The sequence below is a fragment of the Bombyx mandarina genome, chromosome 23 (genome assembly GCF_030267445.1).
Source record: "Bombyx mandarina strain Sakado chromosome 23, ASM3026744v2".
NCBI lineage: Eukaryota > Metazoa > Arthropoda > Insecta > Lepidoptera > Bombycidae > Bombyx > Bombyx mandarina.
The window spans coordinates 16,686,213-16,699,220 of record NC_143229.1 but is presented as its reverse complement, the minus strand read 5'-3'; the positions used below and the strand labels follow the sequence as shown (position 1 = coordinate 16,699,220).

Genomic DNA, 13,008 nt, shown 5'->3' with positions numbered 1-13,008 from the left:
TATAAAAAAAAATATTGCTTAGACGAGTGGACTAGCTATGAGCCCCATAGCCCACCCGGTGTTAAGTGGTTACTGGATCCCATAGACATCTCCAACTGTAAATGCGCTACCCGCCTTGAGATATAAGTTCTAAGGTCTCAGTATAGTTACAACGACTGCCCCACCCTTCACACGGTCACTCTTCATAGGCAAGGTGGTGGTACCTACCCATGTGAACTCACAAGAGGTCAATGCGCTGTCAATTGCACTTATAATTGAGGTGACATCTGCTATGTACTTTTGTCAGTTTGTCAATGTTTTGTATTGATGATCACTTTGATGGTGGAAATAAATGGATACGGATAAGGCTTACGACACGAAATTCATGTGGTATAATGAAAAATTAAATTTTAATATTAAGAAACAGTCGCTTGCGCGTGGCGATGCGTCGCCACGCCATCAATCGGTTTTACGTACGGCATAGATGTTTCAGATCAACATTGTTTGGATTAAACAATTCTACACGCTTATTATTTTTAAACGCAAATATTAATCAATTTTGGGATACATGCGTTCTTTTTTTTTCAAACCTAATTCTGAGTCAGTCGAAGGCATTATAGTTGTTACCAAAGTAGAGGCTTTCCACATCAGATTTTCAAGTTTTTTTTTTTCATAAATCAGGTACATTACTGCGTATTTTATTTCTTGGGGCGGTATTAATGATTTCCCGGTCGACGATTTCAGCTTTCGGCTCGAGAAGTGGCAGCCTATCTATCTATCAAATGATTTTTGTATAGAGAGTGAAACGCTTTTTCCCTAGTATAGTGTTACATTCTTTATCCACCATTGAATACTGGCACAATGAAATAACCACCACCGTTTAATTTTAATTAATTCACAATTTACTCTTATCCTTGATCATATCGTACCAGAACTTAATGCGATTCAAATGAACGTCTCTCTTTAATTCTATCTCGTCATTTATGACTAGCGTCCGTCTATTGTTCGTTGAGTAAGGCAGCCATTTTGTTTTCTGATTTCTCCATGTTGGTACGCTGAAAAGTTTACATTACTAAGTACCCACGCTTCGCAGTCATAACAGCGATATTATAAGAGCTTTGCTGCCTAGTCCCTCTTTCTGCGAGATGAAAGATTCGCAGAAGTCACGCATCGCCTCCCCTGACTCCTGGCTGCCCATTCTAATTGCGCGAGGAGCGAAGATGACTCTTAAAAATGTTTTAAACAAGCCCTAATCAACATAGGAAATTGCCGATGACCTTTTACAAAACTAATGTATGGCAAAATAAGTGCTACGTTGTTTTTCGAAATGGGTAAAGAAGCTTGAAGTCCAGTCCGTACTAAACGGCTCACCAGAACCCGTAAGCAACACAACGCCGATACGGTCACCCACCTTAAAACATCAGGTGGAAGTCTGCCTTTTCTACCCAATTCACGGTAGACATTAAGTAGGAACGCTATACCCTACCACCGGTTACATGAGTTTCCTACTACTCAAAATCTTCAACTCACCCGTATTTAGCAAAATTACTCCAGCATTCGCTCAAGAAGTCAATCGTTCTCTCGTCAGCCTCCCCACATTTCTCTGCTTTGCTTTTCCTGTAAAACTGATACTGAACGATGTCTCCATGCGACGCTCCCTTCACTCCCAAACTCTTCATAACCCTCGTATTCAGGTTGCCGTCAAAACCGAATTCATATAGATACACCTCAGGATTGTGTTTCGATAGTAATTCAGCGAAATAAATTATATCCCTAACGAAATACACGTCCGTGATCATTACCAAATAATCAATCTTCAAATCGTCATTCAATTCCCGGCCCGCAAAGTAGAATTCGCGTAGTTTCTTCTGGAAAACTCTAGATCTTTCCGTGCTCTCTTTGACACCCAAGAATCGAGGGATAAAATTATGAAAGTCGTCTACATATACGATCTTACCAGAGTCGTCTTTTTGGACGAACAGCGCCGATTCGTAAGTGACATAACCTGTTATTACGGGCACTTTTTGTACCCTATTATTCTTAATGGACACTATGGGATGTTCCTCGAAAAAACATTCGACGTTATCGAACTTTTTCTCGACGACCGGTAAGAAATACGCATTGATAATACTAGGCGGCCGACTCAGTTCTAGCTGGGTGAACGCATTCACCAAATCTACTAACGGAACCTGTACTAAGAACTCGTATAAAGACTGTTGATCTTTCAAATCCTTGCCTAAAACTGACGCCAATTTTATCGCTTTCTCAATAGGATCCTCGTTAATCACAAAAAAATCAGCTATTGAATTTCCGGACTGCGCAATAACCTTACTAAAAAGACCAACAGTCATCTTTGAGGTTAAGTACGAAGATACAATGGCCCCACCGGCGCTTTCACCGAAAACCGTTATATTGCCAGGGTTGCCATTAAAACGAGAAATATTTCTACCGACCCAACGTAATGCGTAGACGGTGTCCTTAATTCCAACGTTACCAGGTGCTTCCGGTAAATTCAAACACAAAAATCCTAACACATTTAACCTGTAATTTAACGTTACTAAAATGACATCGTTTTTAATCAAATAATCCGGTGTATAATAATCTCCGTAGCCTACAATCAAACGACCGCCGTGGACGAAGAAGATTACTGGTAATTTCTCGAGTTTTTCAGCTGGCAAACTAGGCGTGTAAATGTTTAAGTACAAACAGTCTTCCGAACCTACTAACGCTGAGTTAGAATAAGGATTTAATTGGGTGCATTTGTTTGAGGGACTTTTTGCGCTACGTATTCCTTTCCATTGATCGGGTTCTTGTGGATTCTGAAATTTTGAAACAATGCCTTTGAGTTAAATGCTTCGCAAAAGGCCGTATGTCAGATTAAGCTACAGCTGATCAATCAAACATCAGTCATGCAGAATGTAACGACGATCTGGCGTTGGCGAACACCAGAGCTCATCTTCATTACGTCTCAAAGTATAAATAGCTTCTCACATACAGATATAACATTAGCCATTAAGCTTTTGTCTTAAATCACAAGAAGCATTAGCTTTTCCATTGCATCAATATTACCTATGTGGCTGGGTTACCAACAGAAGCATCTCGAACTTGCATCATGAGTCGATGGGTTAACTTAGTACAAAAAAAAGTACTTCAAGCAACCCAAAGAGAAAACTTGTCATTACGAATTCAGGAAACTTATTGTGAGTCAGTAAAAACTCATATTTGGATTGTGCGATGAGTTTTATAAATAAATTGTTGATCTAGATCAGGGATTCAAATGTATTTTTACTCGGTTTAGTACTTACTGATCAATACTATTACATAATACTAATGACTCATAAGTTTTATTTATTTATTTCATTTACCTCAGATTTTGCATCCATATTACAATCATTAACATTTTATATAGTATAACAGACTTCAATAAAAACAATAACTACAATTTCGGAATAAAATAATAATAAAACTAAAGATAAAAATGAATGTCAAAACTACCTTAACCTAAAGGCTGATTTGGATCAAGAGTGCTCAAAATGCACACGTGTCCAGTGTTGCATTATTGGACAGTCCAGAACCATCCGCAAGGCGATCAGCCGCAGGTAGCTGGTGCGACTGACCTTATGTTCTAATTGTCTAAGACGGAGTTAGAGTTCGCTTTCACTAGTCCTCGTCTCGAGGCTTGAGGTTTCCAAATGAGTAAGTTTTAACTTGGTTATCCAGAACTTTCGTTTAACTTTAGACATAAATAAAAAAAACACCATCAACTTACACTAAATCTCAGCTTTCCAATAGGTGGCTTCGCATACGGTATTCCCTCAAAACTATAGTAATACTGACCACGGCAGCTCTGACGCTTCGTTCCCTCCAATAAACCCTGCTCAACTTGCACTATGCATGACATTTTGTATCTGTAAATATATACCTAATAATAGTTTAACATTTTCAAATGAAGCATTCATTTTGTACGATTACTAATATATCAAGTTTTTTTAGGCGCGGGGACCTCGCAGGAGGTTCGGGGGCGCCCGGGGTATGTGGGGCTGGTCCGCGATTGCGAAACCGCGGGCCCAAGGAAATTTTCAGGCCCCTACCCACTAAACGATTCCCCTGCACTCTCCGCCCAAGCGTCCGATCCCCTCCGAGGTCTTAACCCGGATGAGGTAAGGGGGTTACCGCGGTCAACACTACAGCCAGACGGCGCAGCTCACCCCAAGGACGCCCGGCCGACGGAGACTTCGAGGCGAAACGAAGGTTCTGAAACGTCAGCCGTCTCGGTACGGCAGCCCGTCAGGCCGCTCAGACGGTGCCGCTGGTGTCCGGAAATACCCCACTGGACCAGAACCAGCCTTCCGGGTCAGGATGCGATCTACCGCCAACCGGTTGCTCTTTTATCAGGATGTTGATATTTCTTCTTGGCGGCACGCTAGAGTGCTGATAGCACGCCGTGCGGCCTCGACCTCCTCAGATCGCCGCATGACCTTCACCGGGGGGAATATATAAAGTATGTGATGAACTGTTTTTTTGTTAAATATTTTGTCAAAAAATACGAACATGAGCTCAATATAACAGACAAAAGTTCTTAGGTTGTACAGAAAGTGGAAATACGACTTTATAAGACAATTGAGGGAGACTTCAACCTCATATCTTAATAATTCAACAAAAATTAGCATACTAATCATCTTTTAACCGACTTCAAAAAAGAGGAGGCTCTGAATACGACTGTATGCCATTATTATTTTTATGGTTGTTACCTCATAACTTTTGACTGGATGAATCGATTTTGATGATTGTTTTTTTTTTTATTAGAAAGCTGACGCTTCTCGTGTAGTCCCATTTCAATTTAGTCCAGTTCTGATAATGGTATCCATGACAAAACGATAAAAGTCTTAAATTTGCATTAAGTACGTACCTACGCGACAAATAGATGAATAACTCAATATCACGCCAACCGATTCCGATGATTGTTTTTAGTGTATATTAATTTGTTTTGGAATATCTTTTTTTTTCTATTTGACGTCGGTTTTTGTTAAAACATGTCTATTTACACTTATCTATAGCATTATCAACCAATCGTAACTGTATACTTGTTTCTCCATACCCTTATGAATCATAATAGAATGTGGAGTATTATAATAAATAAAATAGATAGAATAGAATATGGATGGAATGGAGTTATAAAATAAAATGTGTGCTAAGCATTTCCCACTTTCTCATTGACAGCATTCAGACTGTAATTCATGTTGTGGTAACCACTTATCAACCAGGAGGAAATCCTGTAAATTGATCAAACTCTTCCATTACAGTCTCATTCAATTAACATGTTCTGATTTATGCAAACACATATCGAGCAGACTACAACATGACTACTTTCTATGCGAAAGCAAAACAATATTTGCTGATGTCAAATGTTTAGAAACATTACATTATTAGTATGTACCTAAATATGAATTAAGGTTGTTAATAAAGGCTGCTTTATTTTTATCTTTATATGGAGCATTGAAAGACTATTTGGTTTAATAGCTGAATAGCTGAAGAAGTCTTTTTGTTATGATTTTTTTTCCAAAATTTTAACTATATATGGCTCTCCTGCAAAGTTGCAAAATGTCGCTAAAGCCAAATAGCCTTGGATATTAAATTGGATATTTAATCACCCTTGGATATTAAAACCAAAACTTAATTTAGTATTATCATTATTTGTGTATTAAACCAAAGTGCATTTTGTATGCATTCAAGTAATACCCATTTGTAGTGTTCCTATGTAAATTCTAATTAATTTTCATGACAACCAATGAACATAACAATCAGCCAGATGTTGAGGCATACATAAGAAGGATGACAATATCTAGCATAAAGCTGGTAAGCAGGTAAGAATTGGGAGACCAGAAAAGTGGATTCGACCTTTATCTTACCCTAAAATCAAACATTAGTAGACAGAAAATTAATAACACTGAGCTCAAGTTATTAAATTTAATGAATAGACATACACTTCTAAAACTAACAGTATTCTGGGTGTAAAAAAATAATTATAAGATATATTTTTTATTGCTCACACTGGTGGACGAGCTCACACCCATTAGTCTTAAGTGTTTACCATGCCAATACACATTAATAAAATAATACAGCCCCTGATCTTGCAATATAAGACTCAATTTTATAGTACACAGCCTTACCCGTCAAATCCAAACACACTACTGCTTTACAACAGAAATAGGCAATAACTAACCATCTGTGCTCATAAGAAACCCTATCACAAGTACAATTCTAGAATTCTGAAGTGTGACTATGTTGCTGCCTAGAAATGTGGTTATTTATGTGTGTATTGTATTGTATTGTGGTATATATATATGTGTGTATGTACAGGGACGTCTTAAGCTAGGATGGGGCCCTTGGGCACACAAGAATTTGAGGCCCTTTTGGAAAGTAAAAAAAGGGAATTATAATAACATTTTTTTACTGAATATGACCATTTATTATACGTAATCAGATACAGTATGATATAATGTCATAAATGATATTAGAATGCTGCTGGTTTTTTGGTTACGATTTCGATAACGGTTTCTTTCGGGATTTCTGTTGAATCTTCTATTATAGGCATAGTATATGCCTTCTAAATACCTTCTAACTACTGATTTGTGAAAAAAGTGTTATGCGCTCGACAAAAATGTTTTGAGAATAAACGTGTGAGAGAAATTGTCGGTCTTTCGGGGCCCTCTAAGAATGGAGGCCCTGGGCACGGGCCCCGTGTGCCCTTAGGGCAAAGACGATATTGTGTATGTATATGTTCTACTTTAACACCTGCAATAGTCGACACGACTATAATCAGGTGAGTTACGAGAGGTTATGATTTGGAGGGGCAAAGCCAATGCTCCATCTCACCTTATTAGAGTAACTCTCTTGAGTCTTCTAACCAGATTTGGATGCAAGAGCATACCGGACAACGGGTTTGGGTGTGCTGTCAAGAGTTCTTATACTTGGCGGAGTATTGTTTAACTTCATGCAATATGGTAGGGATTTCCAGATACTCGTGGATTTTCAAATTTCAAATATATTTTAATGATATGCTCTAATTTTGTGTTTCGCAAGCACTATTTTTTTCTGAGAGTTACTTTCATTAGCTTTATTTGGTCATAGTCAAGATTGATCTGAAATTGACCAGTGTCTATATTTTATGGGGTTCCAACTAACCCGAACGCAGTGCAATGCTAGTGTAGAACATGCACTGTGTACATGTGCTGTGTTGTTGTATCGCCTGAAGATAACCATTGTGGTCCGTCGCTTGTAAGAGCACCGGCGACTACCGCTATTTACCACACCATTAACCAGGAATTTTACCTGATTGATATTCGTGAATCAGTTTTTTGTTAAATTAAATTAACTTAATACTTAAACCTGCGTTATTATTAATCGTAATTCAGTGATAACAAATTGGGGGTGCAACTCCCATACAAAGGAAAAGAACATTCAACTAGCGTCATCTTTAGGAACCGGCGAGGTCATTTTTGAAACGTTTTGGCCATAATGAACTAATAAACTCACTAGATGGCAGATACGAGTTCTGACTCAATAAAAAAGGTTAGCGTACTTTGAAGCAGTGCTTCCACTTTTAGGGAATTCTCCCTTTTTTAGGGAAAAATAGCTGATATTTTGGATGATAAAGACAATTTAAAAAATACCAGGATTTAGGATATTTCGGGGTAAAAAGCAAAGCCTATACTAGTAACTGTTGTGAATTTTAAAATAAACGATAATTAAAGTAAAACAATGAACATTTTATTTTATGGAGAGATAATGACATTAAGTCGAGTTGACAAGTAAAAGAATAAAACAGAGTTGTGTATAAAAACTATAAAGAAGGTTTGATTCAACAGTAACCCTCTAGTAAAGTAAATCATAGATTAAGCCACTGCTTTTTTCTTAGGGATTCCCCAGAATCCCAATAAGTATAATCCGCCGAACTTTTATTTACCTATTTTCGTTGATGTCACCAGAACTTACTTGTATTGTAATATACAGGTACTTCATGTACCATGAAAGATTATCATGGTAATTTCATTTACGAAAACCTTGTAATTGTCATTTCACTTTTGCTAGCAGTTCCTTCTTCAAAGACTGAGGTGGAAAGATTATTCAGTGTTCTCAAATGTAAAAACTGACAAAAGAAACAGGCTTTCTAATGAAACCCTGAACGGCTTGCTTCATAGAAAGTTCCCAACTTTGCCAGCAAACAATTGCTCAATTTTAGGACCGAACAGTGTTAGGCAGCAAAATAATATAAAAGCAATGCGTCGACTTCCTTGAAAATTCTAATCCTATAGATATATGATCTTCTGGGGGCGTTTATATTATATATACCTACATTAAATAATATGCTGTGGTTTATTTTCTGTATTTTATTTATGCTTTCTATATAAAGGATTCATGAAAGTTGTCTAGGAAATTTTAGGGAAAATTCAAAAGAAACTAGGGTAAAATGTGTTCAAAAAAACGTAAGTGGAAACACTGCTTTGAAGTTTTCAAAATTCCAGGGCCGTAAAACAATCTCAAAAAAAAAAAAAGTTTTCAAAATGTCGTAACGATTTAATTTTTTAAATCGTTTTTTTTTTGTCTTTGTGTGAGTTATTTTACGTTGTAGTATTAATTTAGAGCATCTTTTAGCTTTATGAGAATATTAGACGATTAGACATTGAGAAACTCCGTTTTGAATTCTCTTTAGACATAACTTGGCTCCAATACTTTTTTCTTCGTTAGCGTTTCGTAAGCCTGTGTAACTACAGAATCTCATACTCAATACCGTACAATGGGGTAAATAGGGACAAAATCGACCTTCAGATTGAATTTTAAAATAGTTCCAATTAAATAGTCACTGCTCAACCAAAGAAATAAGTTGAGTCTTGAACGTACCTAGGTGATAAAAACCGTTACATTATTTTAATTATTCATTTTAAAGAAATAATCGGTAAAATAATGGCCGTCCCAATTTACCCAGCGTCCGGGGTAAATTGACACGGTTAAGGGTTAAATTGGGATATTTGTAAGGGTTGTCAACTCGCAGTACTGCGATATATAGGTAGGTGCCATATAATTATTTATATGGACCGAAATGATGAACACAATCCATAATTTAAGCACAATACACAACATAGTGTAAATTAAGCTAGTTTCTATTCCGAAGCGATGTGACGTGAATGATAATCAACAGTACAATTATCAAAAAAAGTATGTGCATGTTATATTTTATAAAATTATTATTTAATTTCCTTAAAAATCACAACTCTGAAACAAAATCATAAAATAGAATAAAAAATAGAAAACAAAAGGACTGGAAATGCAATAATACAATTTTATTTAATCAACATTTTCAAAATAATCTTTGAGCAAGAGTAAGATATCAGGTGAATAAGATAAAAAAACAGCTTTATCTGATTACTGCCAATAATAACAAAAATAAAAGAAATTCTTTCTAAGCGAAATAACTAAACTCAATTAATTCACTCACTCATAATTGGATATCTCGGATTTTTAATTAATGGTACATTTAAAATCTGAGGCCTGTTTTTATTTGTGTGTGTTCATTGTGAATGTTAACAAAATCATGATTCGACGCGTGAATAGATTCTGAAATAACAAAAGTTTTGATTCGTTTGAGTTCTTTTAACTTTTAATTTTTTTTATTGCTATAAAGAACATACGACCGGGCAGATATTACAAGGTAAATGTCGCGAAAAAAAAGTAATTATATATATACTTTTCTTTTACCTATAATACTTACATAAACTAACTTATAAACACATTAACCTTCTTTACATCACGCAATTAAGTGATAGTATAGGCTAAAAAATCTATTATAAGATATCAGTGACAACCCTAACAAGCCATCCCTATTTTGTCTTTTGGCGTTCCAATTTTGTGTTTTCTCGTCCCTAATTTTTCCAGTCTCGTTCCAAATTACCCTACATACGTCCCAATTTTCCCCAAAAAGAAAGGAAAAAATATACATTTTTTATTTTGTCGAAATATTGTATTTAAAATAAGAATATTGCAACTTACCGTTTGTTGTGGTATTTCCAGGTGTATTAAAAACTTATATAAACTGTGATCTTATTGAAAAAACAACGATAATATCACTTTTTTTAAAAGTTCTTTAAGCTGTTTTAAAACGCACTTTTCAACCACTATTTTAAATTTAATTTGACGAATTTTTGGGACCAACTTAACTCATGTTTAGTACTTCCATAATTAACTTGGTTTTTCTTCTATACATTGATAAATATTACCTTAAAGAAAATTAGGTAGATTCCGTGCTACAAGTACTTTGAGAATCTTCCGCAGGTTTGTCCCAATTTACCCCATGTCATGGTACTCAATACTCATTTCTTACAGAAAGTTTATTAATAAAAATCAGCATGCCTCGAAGATCGAAAATGAAATGCTATTTCGGATGCCTTGATAACAGTGAGTTTACACTATTTTCCCGGTATATTATTTGCTAACAGAATTATTATTCATAATATAATTAAATGAATTAGCACCAACTAATGGTCCTTCCTATTTCTGCTGCCTAGCTATCATATATGTTAAGTTTTGATCAAAACAGTCGGTATTAAGTCTCGTACTATCACACACACACCTCAGATAATAAAATTGTCTCGAGTGGGTGGAAGTATTTATGTTTTGCAACTCAGCGTATTATATGCTTATTGTCAAGTGGGCCCGAACTAGTTTTTTGGAATGATCAATCAGTCATGCTTTCCTGTTTAAATAAAATACAGCACAATTGATCTCACATCCAAAGTTAGATGATGGCATTCACGTTTTGTTTCCTGGTGTTTGATAACCAAGTTACACCAAGTGGCCTGTGACCACGTTCATCCTTCTACCCAATATAAAATGTTTTTATTTTTGTAGACAAAGGTTTGATAATGACAAAATTTTATGGAAAAATTATAAGGAGCACTAAAATGTCTGAAACATGAAAAGATTGATGCACTATATTTGAACCAGAACGTGTTATGTAATATATTAATTTGTAAGTATGATTACATTAACACAAAATTTTTCATGGTCGTATTTTTTCAATATTTGTTACATACTTAAGATACTTTGTTTCTCCGTTTCAGAAGAGAAACTGATTCAGCAAGGAACGTGAACTCTCAAGGGATCTTATTTTTTTTTAAATATGTTTATAATTGATAAATTAATAATTGAAATAGTTCATAAGAACTAAATTGATGCCAATTTTGTTTTAAAACAGGTTGTTTAGATCTTATGGTTATAGTGTTACGTTTGAATAGTTGTAATTAGTAAGTTAGTAATATATGAAAATACTGATATAAATTTTTGTAAATAACCTTTTGTAAATTCTATGAGAAGATGATTTTAATTAATGATCAAAAGTCAACGGTCTTCAAAAGCATTATTTGCAATTATTTAGATTAACTGTGGAATATATTTGCTAAGTTGTGTTTTCTGTATGAGCAGGTATAAATGAAAATGCCCAAACATGATTATGTTTCTTACATTTTCATTATGTGAAATCAATATGCTTGTGACTGAGTATATTAATAATTTATTAAAACTTAAGTGATAGACAGCAACCCCTATGGCACTGCTGAAGATTATAAGCACTGGTGACCACTTATCATGAGCCGGGTTGCGTGCTCGTCTGCTGTTGACTGCAATAAAAATTTTCGAAACCCTTTCTATTATTTAGATGTAATATTAATGTACATTTAATTTGGATTAAAAGATAAATTTACATTTTATGTTTGCATGTGTATGTTTATAATTCATTTGCATGTAACGAACATCAGTTTCTTTTGTAACAAAATGCAAACTAATGGTTTGTAATGAATGTAATTAACTTTAAGATGATTTTCTTTCAATCTGCTGTTTGTTTCATCTAGTATTACCAAAGCTAAAGCATCAGAAACGTCAGAATAGAAATAATTTAGATAGGGAATAAAAGTATAACTAATGTAATCATGTCTAAGATTACTATAAGCGTCATTAAGTACAAACTATCAATATTTAAGAGTACTTTAAATCATCATTACATTTTTTAAACATTTTTTGTTTTTTTTGTTTTTCAAATCATGTAACAAAACGTTTGTGCAGAACAAAATGTCACATGTTATGAACATGATTGTGGGTTAATCGTTTCTTAAATTTCTAAATATTTATAAGAATGCTAAGAATAATTTAGTATTCACTTTAGTGTGTGTATTATCTCTACAATGCTAGTTTAAATGACAATTATTGTATGACGAAGCGTAGGTAGTGTTTATAGATATAATATTTTCATACAAGGTAATGATCTGTCACGATCAACTTTAAGCAAGAACTGCTATCGTTAAGAAACAAATTTATTAAATTTAATTCAAATTGTCTACTATGTTTGTAATGGAAAGCTGACATGTTTATATTTCGCACAAATGACTTAATTGACATTGAATATTTGATTATCTAGACTTAATTAACTTTTAGATAACTTTCGATTTAATGTTAATAAGTACACTAGCAGGATTAATCTAGAGGAGTTATTGTTATTCGAAATTTTATACAATTGTACGTTCATACAATCTTTTAACAGAAAATTGTTTGTAATATAGGGAAATTAAATAGCTTACAGAGAATTACAGCTTTTTATTTTAAAAAACTGTTTTCTCTGTATGAAAAGATCTTATCGATTAGAATGCTGAACACAATCAAACATTCATTAATATCTCTTAAGTACTACCGGGAATTTCAGCGATTCTAAACGATAAGATTTTTTCATAAAGAGAGTTATTAAAAATATTAAAATTACTAAAAAAGCCACCTGGTGGGGGGTAGGGAGACTAATAATCGACCGTAGCGACGCCTGCTGGACCGGGCTTTAACTAAAGCAAAAATAAAAATGAGAGTTGCGCATCTATCTCGAATATATTAAGTGTATAATCTATGAAATTAAGTGTATAATCTATGGTACAATGTATTTGAGAATGGGGTTGGCAACTGTCAAAGTGGCGCTGGTGTGCATTGTTCCCATAA

General features: G+C 34.7%; 2 protein-coding genes across 4 annotated transcripts in view; one reads left to right on the top strand and one right to left on the bottom strand.

Annotated features, from left to right (window-relative positions):
- The window catches only part of LOC114246566 (fatty acyl-CoA reductase 1), a 272,794-nt gene that overhangs the window by 130,161 nt on the left and 129,625 nt on the right, over nt 1-13,008 (top strand). The gene's annotated exons all lie outside the window — the stretch shown is intronic.
- Nucleotides 5-7,394, bottom strand: LOC114251823 (esterase FE4-like). 3 transcript variants are annotated; one of them, XM_028186220.2, is made up of 4 exons: nt 6,856-7,394; nt 3,749-3,887; nt 1,510-2,798; nt 5-1,034 (listed from the first exon to the last, which is right to left on the bottom strand). In XM_028186220.2, the coding sequence occupies exons 1-4, from the start codon at nt 6,906-6,908 to the stop codon at nt 875-877; spliced, it is 1,641 nt and encodes a 546-aa protein (XP_028042021.2). In that variant the 5' UTR covers nt 6,909-7,394; the 3' UTR covers nt 5-874. The 3 variants fall into 3 exon arrangements, with proteins under 3 accessions (XP_028042021.2, XP_089593927.1, XP_028042022.2); XM_089737801.1 differs by having other exon boundaries at nt 7,165-7,196; XM_028186221.2 differs by lacking the exon at nt 6,856-7,394 and adding an exon at nt 4,188-4,872.